Below are 18,642 nucleotides of genomic sequence, written 5' to 3' on the forward strand. Positions count from 1 at the left end.
AGCTCCAAACGGTCTTTCCTTAGTCGAATCAAGTTGTAACACATGAAATGATCGAAGCTCCAAACGGTCAATGAAGGTTGAACCAAGAATATCTTATTTTGGAGATAAAGAATGAAGGCTTATTGAATCTTTTTGACCTTGTACCGTGTAATACATCCAGTTGGAACATTTGGAACACCGTGATTCTTATCACACACTTTGAATGAAAGATTGGAATACAGAACTTTCTCGGTCCATATTCAAGAATTTCTTGCAATTATTCATAAAAAATATACCTCTTTGTATCTTTATTTGCATACGATATCAATACTTTTTTCGACATAACACAAGCATAGCTCGACTTATTGAACACGATTTATTTAAAAGCACAAAGAGGAAATTGCTCCTAAAGTGATTATTGATTCTATTTTATGTTCTTTTCTCTCATTTGAATTTCGGGTCGTCCCGGTTCGGTTTCGACTATTGAGAAAGGAACTCCGCACGTAGTTTCATCAACAACCTCCCCAAGTAATTTAGACCATCTCCAAATCGACCTCCACCCCAAATAAGATCATGTGGTGATGCTTCAACTAGAACAGATCCAGCAGTTGATAGTAGCATGGATTTCAAGCCAGGATTGCTTGAAAATTTGCATTTCAATGCTCTGTACATAACATCAAGCTTGGCAGTATCCCAATCAGGTCTCACCTGCAAAGGAAATCGGGAGTTTTGGACGAAGATTCTCGGTATGATCAAGAAGTTTATATCGGTACGACACCCGTTCGAAACGAACTACGTCGACGAAAACTTAATCTAGATAGAGGAACCATACCAAATCAGGCCGCTGCTTCTGCAATAGCCTTGCAATCCTTGTTGCTTCCTCGGGACTTCGTGCTGATTTGATCTTCTCCACGTATTCTTGAGCGACAGGATCATCGACCCCAATAAACTTGTGAGCCTACATAGACAATACCAATTTGAGCATATCTCAACTAGTTAAGACATATATGGTTAGGAATCACAGATCTCCACAATGGTATAATATTGCCCACTTTGAGCATAAGCTCTCGTGGCTTTACTTTAGGCTTCCCCAAGAACTCGTGCCAATGGAGAAGTATTTCTTACTTGTAAACTCATAATCATTCCATAAATTAGCCAACGTGGGACTCCCTCCTAACAATCCTCCTCTCGAACAAAGTACACTATAGAGCCTCCCCTGAGGCCTATGAAGCACTCGAACAACCTCCCTTTAATCAAGGCTCGACTCCTTCTCTACAGTCCTCGAACAAAGGGTGTCCTCAAACAAAGTACACCATTTGTTCGACACTTGAGTCACTTTTTGTCTACACCTTCGAGACTCACAACTTCACTGTTCGACATTTGAGGATTCTATTGACATGGCTAAGTTAAGGGCATGACTCTGATACCATGTTAGGAATCACAGATCTCCACAATGGTGTGATATTGTCCACTTTGAGCATAAACTCTCGTGCGTTTGCTTTAGGCTTCCCTAAAAGGCCTCATACCAATAGAGATGTATTCCTTACTTGTAAACCCATGATCATTCCTTAAATTAGCCAACGTAGGACTCCATCCCAACAATCCTCAACACATATATCATCGAAAAAAGGAAAAAGAACATCGATGAGACAATACAAGCAAGAACGGGTACCTGATAATAGTGCTCGACCGTCATCCAAGTACTAATATCACCATTCTCATCAGCCATATGAACAGAGTGAGGTGAAAAGTTAGAAAGTGAGCCATAATGATCCCATGAATTATAGAACGATATGATATTTGGTTCACAAGGAGCAACAGCTGGGTCAGCTGCTAAGGTTGCATCCCGTGATGGTATAACAGGAGCAACATCTGATATAGGTTGAAGATATCCACTGATCAACATATCCTCCTCAACCTGCAAGAGCCATATACTCATAAACAACTTAGAAATCTTTTGGTGACCGATATGGAATCAACTCAAGAACAAGTTTTGAAACGGATTACCTTAATGATCTAGATCAAAAGTAAAGAAAACTCGTTTCTAAACTTGTGATTCGAATCACTCCACAAGAGGTTTAATCAATACCACTTGAACGACTTTAACATGCAAGTTCTAAACACAAGAATCTGCAAAGTAAAAGCTTAGCTCTCAACAAAGCTAAAGAATAGAATTTGAGCTAAGCTTTTACTTTGCAAATTCTTGTGTCTATCGATCAAACCTTTTGTGGAGTGATTTGAATCACGACTTTTCTTTACTCTTGATCATGATCATCAAGGTATCCGTTCTAAAAATTTCCCTTGGGTTGATTCCATATCAGTGACGGTGAACAAGATCAATGAAAAGTAACCTTCTCGTAATGAACATCGACAAGTTTCAAAGCTTGAGACATCTCAATCATCCCAAGCTCACCAACAGGAGATGGAGCATTACTCCCTCCAATGATCTTAGGAGCAACCACTGCACACACCTGCGTTGAAAAATGGCTGCAGAGTTAGTGTTGCAAAGGCAAATGAGCCCCTTGGAATCAGGACCTTACCTTATGGACTATCCCACAGGCAATGGCTGAAGCTGCAAGTGTTCCTCCACACTCCCATAGAACCGAAAGGTACCCTCGATCGTGAAAATACTCCATTACATCTCGAGGGTTGAGGATATCGAACTCGACCACTTCGACGCCTTTCGATGCAAGAAATTTTTGGAAACTCCTTCTAGCACCCCTTTGTGTTACAACCATGGTTGGTATACCACTTGTTGTATCCCAAACCTTTGCTTCTTCAGGAAGATTAAGTGTTCTTGACATTACAACACGCAGGGGAGTGTGTCCTCCACTTTGTCTTGCAGTTAGTCTTGGATCTAATGCAGAGGACAGCTCAAGATTGGCTGATGAAGATTGAAGAACATTAAGAACTTGTGCCACTTAACAACAAGAGAGTAATAGAGAAATGGTGAAACTCACTATCACTGCGTATGGTATTGCCTCCTACTATAATAGCATCGCTTCTTCCTCGTAGTTCCGAGAGCCGGTGTCGGGCTGTAACGCCGCTGATCCAGGTTGCATCACCGGTAGTTGCAGCGATTTTCCCTGATAGTTAAAGTAAAGTCACTTCGATTCACCATTTTCATCTTCATATACGTTAGAACTAGAACTAGTTGGAAAACTATCAGAAGAGAGAAAATGTGAGATCCTACGTTGGTTGGAAGGAGAACGAAACATTCTTTATAAGGGTGTGGAAACCTCTCCCTAACAGACGAGTTTTAGAACCCTTGAGGGGAAGCCCGAAAGGGAAAGCCCAAAGAGACAATATCTGTTAGTGGTGGGCTTGGGCTGTTACAAATTGTATCAGAGCCAGACATCGGGCAATGTGCTAGCGAGGAGGCTAAGCCTCAAAGAGGGGTTGACACGAGGTGGTGTGCCAGTAAGGATGCTAGGCCCGGAAGGGAGGTGGAACGGGGGGTCCCACATCGATTGGAGAAGGGAACGAGTGCCAGCGAGGACCCGAAAAGGATGAATTGTGAGATCCCATGTTGGTTGCGGAGGAAAATGAAACATTATTTATAAGGGTGTGGAAACCTCTATCTACCAGACGCGAGGAGGCTGAGCCTCGAAGGGGGTAGGACACGAGGCAGTGTGCCAACAAGGACTCTAGGTCCCAAAGGGGGTGGAACGAGGGGTCCCACATCAATTGGAGAAGTGAACGAGTGCTAGCGAGGACTCGAAGGGGATGGATTGTGAGATCCCATGTCGATTGGGGAGGAGAACAAAACATTTTTCATAAGGGTGTGGAAACCTCTATCTACCAGATGCGAGGAGGCTAAGTCTCGAAGGAGGATGGACACGAGGCGGTGTGCCAGCAAGGACGCTAGGCTCCAAAGGGGGTGGAACGGGAGGTCCCACATCAATTGGAGAAGGGAACGAGTGCAAGCAAGGACTCAAAAGGAGGTGGATTGTGAGATCACATGTCAGTTGGGGATGAGAACGAAGTATTCTTTATAAAGGTGCAGAAACCTCTCCCTAGCAAACGTGTTTTAAAACCTTGAGGGGAAGCCCGAAAGGAAAAGCCGAAAGAGGACAATATCATATTCGAGAAATGAAAGAGGGTATGAAAGTATAATACTAACCATCAAGCGTCATGGCATATTTAAGAACAGAGAAAGGAAGTTGAGAAGCAGCTTTACAGATCAATGGAGCATTGACAAGAAGGCAAGCTTTTCGAGCTTCCTATAACACAAACCAACACTGCATCATGAAGAACAGATATCTAACAATCATAACTCAATGTATCTTGATATTGATTTTACCTCAATGGCTATACTCTGAAGATCCTCTCCAAGAACATCAACTTCAACCCCTTGACTTCTTAAAGCCCTCACAGCATTTCCTCTTAGATGTTGCAAGGGATGCCGGATCCCAACCACTACCCTTTTAATCCCTGCCTAATTGTACACTCTCCATTAACAATTTTTAAATAGTACAATCATCTTCAAGAAATAACTTAAAAAGTTTATAATATATAAATAACGTTCGGTGTCTTATCTTAGTAACACTATTGATACAATCTACTGTTAATTGTTACAAATGAACGAGAATATCTAATCTCTCCTTATAAATCTGTGAGTTATGAACTCTTGTGAGTGTTAGACGAACACGACTCTCCACAATGGTATGATATTGTCCACTTTGAGCATAAGCTCTCATGGCTTTGCTTTGGGCTTCCCCAAAAGGCCTCATTCCAATGGAGTTAGTATTCCTCACTTTCCCTAAATTAGTCGACGTGGGACTTCCATCATCCAACAGTGAGGATTTGTTCTTTGATTTTCGTAGATGACAGTGATCTTTTAACTGATTTAGTCTAACATTTTACAGACTTGACCAAATAGAGGGTCAATCTTTTTTTTGAAGTGTTGATTTCGAGATTTAAACAATCAGGTCCCACCCTCTTACTCGTTTAAGACGAATTTTGCTTATGATTGAATCATAAACTAATTGTTTATTAGATGACCAGTGATACTTGTATATGAAGTAACTATAGGGGCAAAATAGACTTTTAACCTAGCTATAATCACGAATAACTCTTGAATAATAACATATATGTAATAATTATATTCATAGAGATAACATATCTTACCGTATATACTACACCTCTAATCTATAGTAGAGTGATCTATAATTAATAAAGAAAATTGAGTAATTAAAAAATTTAATTAATTATTTTTATATTATTTCATCCCTTTTAACTCGCTCAAAAAATCTTTCTTGAAAAGTTTAAATCAATAATTTATATTTAATATATTAAATATATTAAACGTAAAAAAATATACTTAATTTAAAAATTTTAAATTACTATCAATATATTAGATAAATTAATATATGTATTAATATATATATGATTCAAATAAGTTATATATATATATATATAAATATATATGAAAAGATTTTATAATATTTTAATAAAATAAATAAATAATTATATTTTTTAATATATTATTTAATTTAGAAAAAAACTTGGATATTAAAACGTTCTCATAAATTAAATAATATTTTATAAATAAAAATATAATATAATCTTGAATATAATTTTTATTTTTCGAAAATTATATTTTTTATATAAAAAAATTAAAAAAAGATTCTCTAATTTTTTTTTTTTTTTAAATGAAATGAATAATTTTAAATATATATATATATATATATATATACACACGTGGTAAGAGAAAAATAAACAGATTATTATTATTTTTTAAAAAAAAAAGTGAATTAAGAAACGAACAGATCGATTACATTATTGGCAAACCTGGACGAAAGCAGAAACCGCAACGTCGTCGCCGGGACATTCATTGGACTCCAAATTAAGGAACGCCGTCGCTCCACGGCAGTGCTCGCCGGCGGCTTCCACGGCCTGAACCTCCGCCGATTTGGTACCCTGGCCGAAGAGGAAGCCCTGTCCAGCAAGAGCGCCGGACGGAGTAGCCACGATGCACCCATGGTTCGGATGAGGAGCTGTCAATCCAGCGGATTTGTCGGCGATCTCGGCGGCGCGTTGGATGAATGTGGCTTCTAAGGAATGGGAGGTGGAAGTCGTGACGGCGGCGGTGTTTACACTTGTAGGAGCGGAGACTGCCGCCGTCGCCGCCGCCGCCGGCCTTGAGGGACAGATTATAGGTAGAGAAGGAACTAAAGAGAAGATCATCGGAGATTTGGCGGTGGTGCAGTCTTCTTCTTCTTCTTCTTCTTCGTCGACTTCCGGCGGCCTCCGTTGGACGAACGGTTTTGTAAAACGAAGGCCCTCAAAAGGTTCCTTTATATAGAAAAGGCCCCTTGCATTTTGGAGCCTAGGTTAAATTACGATTTTACCCTTGGTTTTATTTTTTATTCTTTATATGGTTCGAGTTGAGTTTAGTTGATAAAAATTGAAAGCTCGTGTCGTTAAATTCAAAATCGAAGCTTTTTTCTTCTAGAAATGAAGCTCCTAAACGGGATGCATAATGGGAGCAGTAGGAAGGACAATAGATCAGTGGATATAACACAATTCTCGAGTTGGAATTGAGCAAAACGACATGAGTTGAATGCTTGTTCCACGTATCGAGGTGCTCTGGCTCAAATAAATCAACATGTAGTTGAATGCTTGGTCTATCTATTTTAAAAATTATCACTCGTTTTTCTATCACTGTTTCGATCGAGAATCATCATGTTTCAACCAGCAAAATAAATATTGGGTCAGAATTTCTTAAATTTTGATTAAAACGGTCAATTTTCTATCAAAATTTAAAAAATTGATTTCAAAAAAAATTATTCAAATAAATTGTATTTTAATGGAGGGCTTAAAGGTAATTTTAAAATTGCCAAAAAAAAACATGCCAAAAAAAAAAAAAATGGGGCCATTCCTAAAAAACAACTTTTTGGAGGGTAGTTTTTGCAATTATCCAAATAATGTTGGGAAGTTCAAGAAAAACCATTTTTATTTCCATTTCTAACCAAAAAAAAAAAAAAAAAAAAAAAAAAAAAAAATTTGACATTTGTGGATGATTATGACGTGAGCTTGAGAGTGAAATTACTTTTATGCCCTCAGTTCGTTAAGAGAAATGGTACGACAGTGCAAACGAGCGTCGACTCCTCCAAATCAGCGTCTGATATCAATGCCATTAAGGAATCCATCGAGATCAACTCACCTGCCTAATGGTCAACACACTACAACACCGGTGCTCTCTTCTTAGGTTCTTCAATGGCATGTCCACTGTTATTAATCGAGATGAACACCATTGGAACGTCGAACTTCGCCCTTAACTTATTTGATGATGGTCGAGAACCTACTTCAGTAGAACATATCGAATGTTAAATCACTACAAACGAATTTTCCTTAGTTGTCACCTCGTCTTAAAAACTCCGAAAAAAATGAACTCATCATCGTAACTATTAAGATCGACCATGCTTTAACCACTATATGTCCACATGGCATGACTAAGCCCGAAATTTAATACATTATTGGCATGGAAAACGCGGTCGTTTACCTTCAAATATTACATAGAAATTAGAATCACAACAATATTTTATAGAAATAAATAATTTAATATATTTATAGCATGAAGAACGCTGTCGTTTACCAATAATTTCCCCATTTTCAACAAATTATATAAATAATTTGTCCATTTTAAATAAAAGAAAAAAAGGCAGAAAATACAAAATAATTAAATAACTAAAAAAAAAAGACAATGATGGATTGTGGAGGAGGAGCCACGTGTACCCACGTATTTTATTTTTCATTTCCTCCAAGAAAAAAAAATCTATTTATTTATTATTATTATTATTATTATTTTGTGGAAATGATTTTACTGATAACATTTTTCCTAATAATTATTTTAAATTTTTTATTTTTCAATACAATATCTATTAAAAAATTATAAAAAAAAATATCATTTCTTAAGCAAATATATAATATATAAAAATAATTATTTTATAAAAAATTAAAATTTTAATATTTCACCATAGTCTTGTCAATTTTTCTTTTATTATAAAACGAAATTCGGGGTTCGTTAAAACAAATCCCAAATAATTTAATATTCCTACGATTTTGCGAATAAATTTTATTTTAAATATTTATATATTTGTATGTTTATATATATATATATATACATACACATTAGCCATACACACGTACATTTTTTAGCCATTCACTTCCAATCTGATAGCAAAAGATTTGGAATCTAAAATTGTATGGAAATAATTAAAACAAATTTAAAAAAATATACATTAATTAATACAAATCATGGAATATGCTCGAAGAATAAAAAATAAATAAATTACTAAAAATAATCCAAAAGATATCCCAATAATGACAACTTTTATTATTATTATAATTATTTTTTATAATTTTTTGTTTTAAAATGTTTAGATTATTTCAAGGCATGTGGCACGTTGCCAAAAGCAATATTCCTTTATTAAATAATATTAAGATGATTTATTTTATTACAATTCAAATTTGCCAACCAAATCGGTACCTCGTATCCAACCATTTCATTGACTCGAACATGGGTGAATTAGTTGTATCGACTCGACTGTATGATTATAATGTAAACTATCATATATGAAATAAAAGTTATGAATTTAGTTAATTGTTTTTATGTTTAATAGATCTCTAAACTTTAAAAATATTTATAGACTAAAATAGATAATTTAATTAATTTTTTTTTTAATTATTTAAGAAAAAGACAAAAAGACAAAAATAGAAAAATGGAATGAAGGGCAAAAATAGATATAGATTCGTTCTTATCCCAATTTATTTGCCATTCCACGTGAATGAACACAAAACGACCAATTTCTCCCACACCCAAAATTCAGCCTCACACTCTCCTAAACTTGTAATATATATATATATATTCATTAAAATATCGAATTTTGTACTCGAACAATCGTAATGAGGTAGGTCCCACAATTTTACGAACAGGATCTAAACTCGAACCTCGAACATCAAAACATAACGAGGTAGGTCCCACAATTTTACGAACAGGATCTAAACTCGAACCTCGAACATCAAAATGGTAGTTTAACTTTATTTATATCCTATGGATTCTTGAATTCGACCTATTGAATATTCTTTAAAAATTAAAAGAAGTTCTATTAACGTAAAATTTAGATATATATCTAATAAATCAATTAATTTTTAAAAATCCGGAGATACTAGACAAAGATTTAAAAATAGACTCATTAGACTCAAAATTCAAATTAATTCTTAAAAGAGACTTACCTTTCGTTACCGCTCCAATGGGTTCCCTTAACCACCCTAAATGCTTTTTTGGATATTCTTCGATGTCCCAGAAAGTGAGAGGTAGATGCCTAGCATCCGCTACAATAAGATCAGAAATTATATAAACACAAACTTCAAGATTAAAAGACTAAACTTGTAATTTAATTTATCGCTTAAAGACAAACTTTTTTTTTTTTTTATAAATTAAATGTTGCTGAGAGGGCAAGACATACATATTTATTATAACAATAGCATCATAATTTTGATCGGGAGATCTTTTTCGATCTTCAAAGAGATTTGAGATTCAAACATTTAAATTGATGATATATGTTTCAATCAGTTGAACATATGGAGGTGGAGATACGAACATCTAAGTTTTTGGTCGACGACATAAGTAAGTAGGTTTAGGTTAGCTTTCAAAATCTTAGTTCGTCTAAGCCCGAGATGTTATGACTCACTTGCTAATTATAGGAATTTAAGACAAAAATTCCATGCATCTCCTTTTGTTCCTCTTACCACTCCAACTTCTATACAATCAAATCCCTAAACTGATTGTCCAAGTTTCTTAAGCCAGCATAGCTAACATATGTGTTCCCAACTCTGCCCATCATCTCTTAAATTTAAAAGCAGAAAGTAGGATTGACAATAGAGTGTTTTAACCCCTACAACATATTTCTACATGTTTCTACAGGGGTGGAATGGTAAACGAGATAATATTCGGAAAATCCATCCCAGAGCAATGAGACATAAGTCATGTAACAGCCCAAGCCCACCGATATTTTCCTCATTGAACTTTTCCTTCAAGGGTTTTTCCCTCAAAGTTTTAAACGTGTCTGATAGGGACAGGTTTCCACACTCTTATAAGGAATGCTTCGTTCCCCTCTCCAACCGATGTGGAATCTCGCAATCCACCCCCCTTGCAGGACTAGTGTTCTTGCTGGCATACCGTCCAGAGACTGTCTCTAATACCATTTGTAACAACCCAAACCTACTACCGCTAACAGATATTGTCCTCTTTGGGTTTTTCCTTCAAGGGCTTCTCCTCAAAGTTTTAAAACGGGAGATGTTTCCGCACCCTTATAAGGAATGTTTCGTAAACCTTTCCAACCGATGTGGGATCTCACAAGTGATAACTACTCATTTTGTCTCACATCATAGGAATATATAAGCATTGATTGTCACTCCTAAATATTGTCTTTCCGACTTATGCATACTCATGGATGATATAACTCTTACATGTACGCCAAAGGCATAAACGCATTTCAAACATGCTATCATTTGCAGTAATGAAAGTAAAAGACTATTGAGCTTGACATCCAAAAGAACGGAGGCAAACGTTAAACCCAGGTCGTTGAATTCAAAGTCCAAAGTGCTAACCACTACACCATAGAACCACACGTTAAATATCAATCTTATAATGAAATCACTTAAGGACACACCTTTACCATTGAGTAGCTCTAAAAGGTGAAGGTCTATCGAGAGTTAAGCCCAAGTCGTTTGTTTCAAAGTGAATTTTGATTGAGTAACCTAAAAGGAGAATTGATTGAGTGAAGGTCTATCAAGAGTTAAACCCATATCGCTTGTTTCAAAGTGACTTTTGATTGAGTAACCTAAAAGGTGAATTCATCGAGTGAAGGTCTATCGAGAGTTAAACCCAGGTCGCTTGAACCTAAAAGGTGAATTAATTGGCGTTTGTTTCAAAGTGACTTTTGATTGAGTAACCTAAAAGGTGAATTGATTGAGTACCTCTAAAAGAGTGGAGGTCCTTACGAAGAGTCGATCCAAGGTCGTTAGATTCAAAGTCCAAAGTGCTAACCACTACTACACCATAAAATCAAATGTTTAATATCAATCTTATAATAAAATCACCTTAAGGGCACAACTTTATCATTGAGTAACTCTAAAAGGTGAAAGTCTTATCGATAGGTCGCTTGTTTCAAAAGGTGAAGGTCCAAGTTGAACCCAAGTCACGTCGCTAGATTCAAAGTGACTTTTGGTTGAATAACCTAAAAGGTGAAGGTCCTACCAGGAGTTGAACCCAGGTCACTCGATTCAAAGTCCAGAGTGCTCACCACTACACCATAGAACCAAATATTTAATATCAATTTTATAATGAAATCACCTTAAGCGCACACTGTCCTATCTATCTAAAACCTGTTCTAATGTATGAAAACGACTACCCCACTTAGTGAATTTGAAAACCATACACCACTATTTGACCAACAAGAGTTTCTATGAGAATTGGAAGGAAAGGAGCACCGGGTCGTTAAAAAAACAAAAAAACCACTTTGAAAAAGATCCACATGAAAATTTAGAAAGAGGGTACTAAAAACAAAGTGCAGTTGAAAAATGAAAAAATGAACATCATCCAAAATCAAAGATTTCGTATGTCTAATTTGAATCGATCTTAATGGATTACTCATTACTACCCAGAGGAAAAGTAATAGGTCGGAATGACAGGACTGAAACCGATGACATTTTGTACCCAAAACTAAAGGAGCTACCAAGCTGAGTTACATCCCTTATAGTTGGTCTGCGGTGTTCATCGTAAAGAATCTATCCCTGCCCTGTTTTCAAAATTGGTATTTCCTCCCAGCAAAAAAAAAAAAAAAAAAAGGTTATAAAATGGAATCCGCCCTTTCAATAAGCAAGGTAAAACTGTCTGAAAACCTCATTCAGCACACCAAATTGTAATTTGCAACTAAGAGGCAGACCTAGTAATCACCCTAGCTAATATATTAGCAGCATCTATTTCTCTCAAATTGATGCATCAAAGCAATTGCAAGCTAATTAAGAATGAAAAATTGATAGTTCCATCCGGAAATTTCGACAAATACTTATTGTATAAAGCCTCATTCGTCACACCAAGTTCAACTAAGAGGCAGACCTTCTAATCCTTACATCCAGGCAAATGTGGCAGCAATCATCAAACACTTAATTGAAACTAACCAATCAAAGATCCAAAACAATTGAAACTAACCAATCAAAGATCCAAAACAATTGCAAGCTCATTACGAGTGAAAATTTGACACTTCCTTACATTCAGGACTTTCATCAAACACCTTATGTACACCCACCGAAAATGGCATTTGACGAAAACCCAGATCCCCAAATGCTAAATTCGAAAAGAGAAAATACCACTTTGAGCCGAATTCCAAAGGCGCGAAAGCTTCTAAGCCTGTGATGCGTCTCCTTCGTCGACGGAAAACGAATCGGTGGAAGACATTTGTTGGTGGTGCAGCGATGGTTGTTGATCGGAGTTGATCATGTTCTCCATATCCCTCATCCTCCTCCGCACTACGCTTGTAACGAGAATGGCGGCGGTGCCAAGAGTCCAAACCCAGAGGATCTTTACGCCGGGGCTCTTCTGTCTCGCCATATCGGAACTTCACTTAGACCGCCGAAACTCAAAAGCCTATGTTTATAATTTGTTTTTATTGGAGGATGAAAGTCTCACACGTCAACTAATTTAAGGAACGATCTTCTGCTTATAAACAAAGAATATTCTCTCCAATAGTATGAAAATTTTTGGGAAGCCCAAAGCAAAGTCACTACAGATTATATTCAAAGCTGACAATATCATGTAGAGAGTCGTGTTTGTCTAACATGGTATCAGAGCCATGCCCTAAACTACCATTGTGAAGAGTCGTGTTCGTCTAACATGGTATTAGAGTCATACCCTAAACTTAGTCACGTGGATGTAAATCCTCAAACATCGAACAAAGGATTCCAAAAGGAAAAAGAGAAAAGGAGTCAAGCCTCGTCGAAAGCACAAAGGCAGTAAAAAAATGACTAAGACTCCAAAGGAGTCGAGCATCGATTAAGGAGAGGTCCACCATTTTTTAGACACAATTCAATTAATCTAGTCACTAAATTTTTTCAACTCAAATAAATAAAAGTAAATTTTTTAAAAATTACATACTAAATAGTTAAAAATTATTTTAAATAGTTCGTTAGATAATAAATAATAAAATAAATTAAAATAAAATAAAATAAATATATGTAATATAATTATATTAAAAGTACAAATTTAAATTAATAAATTTGAGTTATATAATATGAATTGATATATTTATAAATAATAAAAAAAAGATTTAAATTAATAAAAATAACTAATTCACACATTGAATTAATTTTCTCCAAATTATAATATGATTGAATTGGTGGAAAAGCATATAAAATATAATCACGTGCATCACATTTTTTCAAAAGGTAAGTCCACGTGTCTCACGTGTGGGAACAAAACTCCAAATTAAATTTTAAGCTCACATTTGGGCTTAAATTCTATTTTTAAATCGTATAATTAGAAAATTAACATTTTTATATAGCGAAAAAAAAAATGTAATATCTATTTAACTTATTTTAAAAAATACAAACGTTAATTTATTAATTTTAAATAAATATATTTTTATAGCTTTTTTAAAAATATCCGACCACATCGACATCTTATTTTAAATTATATTCCGATCCAATAACATTTTATAGCTGTTTAATTAGGGCCTCATCAAGGGGCTTTCGTTCCCCTTAATCAGTCACCAACCGATAGTGGAAAGAACGTACATACCTATTTCGTACTCTGATAGTTCTGGATGATCTTTTCAACACCTGTTCAAGTGTCACTTTGGTCTGCTTCTGGTTTTCTCAGTAACAGTCTCAGGGGTTTTTTGAGTATCCGCTACAACATCAACTTAACCACAACTCCTATTTGCTTCTAGTTCTTTAGCAACCGTCTTAATAGTTTATTGAGTATCTGCTAGAACATTATTAAAATATTTTTAAATTAAAATTAAAATATAAAAAAATTATTTGATTTTTTTCCACAAAAAAATGGATAAAATAAGGATTTTGTTGACTTTCTTGATTTTAAATCATGATCAAAAAGTCAATTGTTTTGGTAATATAATAAATTTTCTTTCATATTCAAAGAACCAAAATTAAAATACTATTAAAATATTATTATTTAATACATTAAATTAATTTGATATTGATTTTACGATATTTTTTAATTTGTTAAATTTAATTTAAAAAATATTTTTTAGGTCGAAAATTTTCAATATTGGATAGTAACTTAGTTAATTAAGTTTTATTAGATAATTAATTTTTATTTTTATTTTGGAATTTAGAATTTAATTAATCTTTTAAGTAATTAGATGAAATATAATAAAGAAGGAAAAAAAAATTAAAAAAATGGAAAAATATTTAAAACAATTTGAAAATAAAAAATAAAAAAAGTCAACATTAACATTTTTTTTAATTTAATAATTACGAGATGGGTACCAAGTCCCATTTATTTTCTTGACTTTAATATTTTCACATGCATAATATTTAAAACACGTGTGACTTACAACCGAGCTTAATGAATATTAAAAGAATCTTCGGTCTTTTAATAGTAAATATTGTTCGTTTTGGTCCATTACTTCTCCCGTTAGACGAACACGACTCTCCACAATGGTATGATAATAGTAAATATTGTTCATTTTGGTCCATGACGAATCCCCGTTAGACGAACACGACTCTACACAATGGTATGATATTGTCCACTTTAAGCATAAGCTCTCGTGTCATTGCTTTGGGCTTCCCCAAAAGGTCTCATACCAACGGAGAGAGTATTGTTTGTTTATAAACACATGATCATTCCCTAAATTAGTCGGACTTTCATCATCCAACACCTCTCCTTAATCATCGAGGCTGGACTCCTTTGGAGTCTTAGTCATTTTTTACTGCCTTGGAGAAGGCTCGACTCTTTTTTTTTAGAGTCATTTGTTGGCCATTTGAGGATTTACCAATCTATTGGCACGATTAAGTTCAGGGCATGGCTAACAGAATAATATTATTATTACCTGACTCTAAATGTTATTTTAATATTTATTTTAATTTATTTTGTTATTATTATTTTTTTTCCTCTTCCCCATATGAAGGAACACTCTCGGTCATACTATCGTGTATAACACGCGCGAAAAGTTGCAATAATGGCATCTCTGGAAGCAGATCAAGTGATTTCCACTCAACGCAACAATGGCGGACGCTTCATTTCAATTCTTTAACAATGGCTTTGACCCTTCTTTAAATACTGATTCTTCTCTTTCTTTCTCTTTTCACATCTTCCTCTTCTTGCTTTCCCTTCAGATTCTTCTCTCGCTTCTTCCTTCCAATCCCACCGCTGCTTCGCCATGGCAGATGCCCTTCCTGATGCTGCCATGGACGCCGTCCAGAAGCGCCTCATGTTCGACGACGAGTGCGTCTTCTATTTCTCGTTTTATGTTTTTGTTGTTTGTCTTTTGATTTTTCGTTCCGCTTCTTCTTGTCGCTTTTGACTTTGATTTGTGCGTGGTCATGTTGTTGATTGATTCGTTGATTGATTGGTTTCTGTGTGTTAATGTTGATCTGATTTGGATTCTTTTGTGTTTATTGCTGGAGCATTGTTGTGTTATGGGAAAACGGTGAAGTGTGTATTGATTTGGATGCTTAAGGTTTTTGTGGAACTTCGAGTGTTTGTGGATCAATTATAGGATCTGTTCTCGTTTAAAATCGGATGATCATCATATCCGAAAGTTTAATTGTCCTTTCTCTCTCTTTCTGATGTTATTTTTCAGCTAATTTCACTTTCTTCTTCTTTCTTTACAGTTTTTGTGTAGTTTCGCTTCTTTTGACTGGTTATTTTACGTGATTGTGTTGTTGATTGATCCTATGTTTCTCTCCATTGCTCTGATTTGCTTCATTTGTGGGGAAGAACTAAACTCGAAGCCTGATTTTTGTGTTTATGATTTGCTGAACCAGTTGAATTGGGTCTCAATTGAGGTTCCTGATGAAATAATTTGCTCAATTTGTACAATACCATGTTTGAATTTGGATAACTATCATGTCCCCGACTTTAATGGTCTTCTCACATCCTTGTCTCTCTCTCTCTCTTGCTGATATTATCTTTCATCAATTCATTTCACCTTTTTTACGGGTTTTATGCATTGTTCTTGCTTTTGACTTTGATTTTTACATCATCATATAGTTAATAGACCCCCTCTTTTCTCTACTTTGTCTTATTGACATGTTCTCTGTATTTGAATGGGGAAGGAATCAAATCAAAGCCTCTTTTTCTCCGTCAACGGGGTGAAAATTGTTGATTAGGCATTTCAAACCAGTCGAATTGGGTTTCATTCATTTGAGGTTCCTGCTGATGATTTGATGCTTAAAATTTTCTGGAATGATGAACATCTGTGGCACAATAATAAGGATGGAAAATGATTTGATGCTTAAAATTCCATACCGTTTGATCTGTAAGTAATGATGGAAAATGTACTTTGTCATGTTAAATCATCACTAAACTCAAAAAGCTGAAATCTGTGATGAATCTAATTCTCTTCTAGTTCAACAACCAGTGGGGTTAAGGGATTCGAATCTCTAAACTGTGCTCGTGTTGGCTGTGAGTAATCCAACTGTTTAATATATTTTCCGAGCTTCTACGTCTTTGTTTGGGTGAACTCAGGGAGTGGTATGTGTCAAACCTTAATGCTAGTAACTTGTTCATCGTTTTATTCTTCAACATCGTTTTTTTTCTCCTTGTTTTTATGTGAATTTTAATGCGTCATCCTTTATCGTTTCTCTCTCGTGACCCTTTACCTTGGCTTCACTGGATTACTGTGGTTATTACTCGAAAATATCTTGTATTCTCATCTGCTCAATGATGTCTTGATCATAATTCAAGGGAATTGATGGTTTTGTGTGCATATATCAGGCCTTCATTTCTTGTTGATGCCTTCGTTTCTGTTAGAAACCTTTAAAATAAATCATGCTTGCTCAATCATTTTTGGCTCACACGTTCCTCGTATTGGTCTCGAATTCATGGTCAGGTGCATTTTAGTGGACGAGAACGACCGAGTCGTTGGTCATGAATCCAAGTACAACTGTAAGTCAAATCTTATATCCAGTATTGATTTCTTAGAAGCTAGTTTCCTTGTTATTGGCTATAGTTTTGTGCTTGGATAGTGGATTAATGCTGCACAATTTGTTCTTCTAACCTGCAGGTCACTTGATGGAAAATATTGAATCTAAGAACTGGCTGCATCGCGCGTTCAGCGTCTTTTTATTCAACTCGAAATATGAATTGCTTCTTCAGGTATGTTATTTGGGTCGGGTTTTGATTTGCACTGCCTATGCATAGTTTGCTCTATTAAAAGATGTTTTTGACAGATTAGAACGTTTGTTTTCATGGCATGGATGGTTTCTTGAGCTTTCTTGTTTCTTGTTAAGTAATACTTTTCAATCAGTTAGTTGAGTATGCTAACTCGTTGGGAGAAATCGATTTCTGTATTCTGATTGCGGAAGCTGTTAACTCACTTGATTCTGTATTACTTCTGAAGCAACGATCTGCGACGAAAGTGACGTTTCCGCTCGTCTGGACGAACACTTGCTGCAGCCATCCATTGTATAGAGAATCTGAACTAATTGAGGAGGATGCTCTTGGTATGTCTGTAACAACACAATCAGAGCTGACCCCTACACGTTTTGAACCTCCTAATATGGATCTTCCTTTTCATGTACAATAACCAGGTGCAAGGAATGCTGCCCAGAGGAAGCTTTTGGATGAACTCGGTATTCCTGCAGAAGACGTCCCAGTCGACCAGTTCACTCCCCTGGGTCGCATGCTATACAAGGCGCCCTCGGATGGCATATGGGGGGAACATGAATGTACTTTCCTTAGCTCATCTGTTTAAAAACGCCGTACTGCATTTGTTCTGATGATTGTCAATGTGCAGTGGACTATCTCCTCTTTATCGTTCGAGATGTGAAAGTGAACCCGAACCCGGACGAAGTGGCGGACGTGAAATACGTAAACAAGGAGCAGCTGAAGGAGCTTCTGAGAAAAGCAGATGCAGGAGAAGAGGGGTTGAAGCTCTCGCCTTGGTTCAGGCTTGTTGTGGACAATTTCCTGTTCAAATGGTGGGATCATGTGGAGAAGGGGACCCTCAAGGAAGCTGCCGACATGAAAACCATTCACAAGTTGACTTGAGAAGAGAGAAGACATTGTCAATCTTCTTGTTTGTTTGTTTCTAATAAGATCTGAACCTTATCTATGCTTAATTTTTCCCGTCTACGTGCATGTTTCATAATTTTCGACACAACGTCGCATCTCATTGTCATCTTAGTTCTCAACAACACGATCTATACATTGTGATGCTATCTCATGTCTTAGGCCAGCTCAGTCATCTTGGCTTGTTTGGACACATTTATGGAGAATTGATCCATGTGTCAATCATCTCACCGGGACATTCCGAACAATCATCTACCTGGGTTCTCTCAAGCATAAGACTCTCTCGTATCCATGTTAAACCATTTACGATATATGTTTCAGTTATATATATAGAATTAGGGCAACAATAAACCATTATCAAATACTTTCAACATTTTTCAACATTTAGTTTCAAAAAT

The 18,642-nt window shown here is 35.7% G+C and overlaps 3 protein-coding genes and 1 non-coding gene across 4 annotated transcripts; 1 reads left to right on the top strand and 3 right to left on the bottom strand.

Annotated features, from left to right (window-relative positions):
- Positions 1 to 256: 256 nt before the first annotated feature.
- Positions 257 to 6,242, bottom strand: LOC111779681 (riboflavin biosynthesis protein PYRR, chloroplastic). The gene is made up of 9 exons (XM_023659791.2): positions 5,773 to 6,242; positions 4,283 to 4,417; positions 4,103 to 4,202; positions 2,940 to 3,065; positions 2,520 to 2,863; positions 2,331 to 2,450; positions 1,652 to 1,897; positions 812 to 937; positions 257 to 687 (listed from the first exon to the last, which is right to left on the bottom strand). The coding sequence occupies exons 1-9, from the start codon at positions 6,166 to 6,168 to the stop codon at positions 460 to 462; spliced, it is 1,821 nt and encodes a 606-aa protein (XP_023515559.2). The 5' UTR covers positions 6,169 to 6,242; the 3' UTR covers positions 257 to 459.
- A 2,919-nt stretch (positions 6,243 to 9,161) lies between these two features.
- Positions 9,162 to 12,650, bottom strand: LOC111780326 (basic leucine zipper/W2 domain protein). The gene is made up of 2 exons (XM_023660699.2): positions 12,358 to 12,650; positions 9,162 to 9,318 (listed from the first exon to the last, which is right to left on the bottom strand). The coding sequence occupies exon 1, from the start codon at positions 12,596 to 12,598 to the stop codon at positions 12,392 to 12,394; it is 207 nt and encodes a 68-aa protein (XP_023516467.2). The 5' UTR covers positions 12,599 to 12,650; the 3' UTR covers positions 9,162 to 9,318; positions 12,358 to 12,391.
- On the bottom strand, positions 11,237 to 11,308 carry TRNAQ-UUG (transfer RNA glutamine (anticodon UUG)). The gene has a single exon. It is a non-coding gene; the product is annotated as a tRNA-Gln (tRNA).
- A 2,575-nt stretch (positions 12,651 to 15,225) lies between the features above and the next one.
- Positions 15,226 to 18,419, top strand: LOC111780067 (isopentenyl-diphosphate Delta-isomerase I). Its single transcript, XM_023660340.2, has 6 exons — positions 15,226 to 15,454; positions 17,064 to 17,119; positions 17,238 to 17,329; positions 17,574 to 17,676; positions 17,764 to 17,901; positions 17,970 to 18,419. Exons 1-6 carry the CDS (start codon positions 15,390 to 15,392, stop codon positions 18,221 to 18,223), a joined length of 708 nt encoding a protein of 235 aa, XP_023516108.1. The 5' UTR covers positions 15,226 to 15,389; the 3' UTR covers positions 18,224 to 18,419.
- The last annotated feature ends 223 nt before the right edge of the window (positions 18,420 to 18,642 follow it).

This window comes from Cucurbita pepo, chromosome 18 (genome assembly GCF_057944985.1).
Source record: "Cucurbita pepo subsp. pepo isolate OVF chromosome 18, ASM5794498v1, whole genome shotgun sequence".
Taxonomy (NCBI): domain Eukaryota; kingdom Viridiplantae; phylum Streptophyta; class Magnoliopsida; order Cucurbitales; family Cucurbitaceae; genus Cucurbita; species Cucurbita pepo.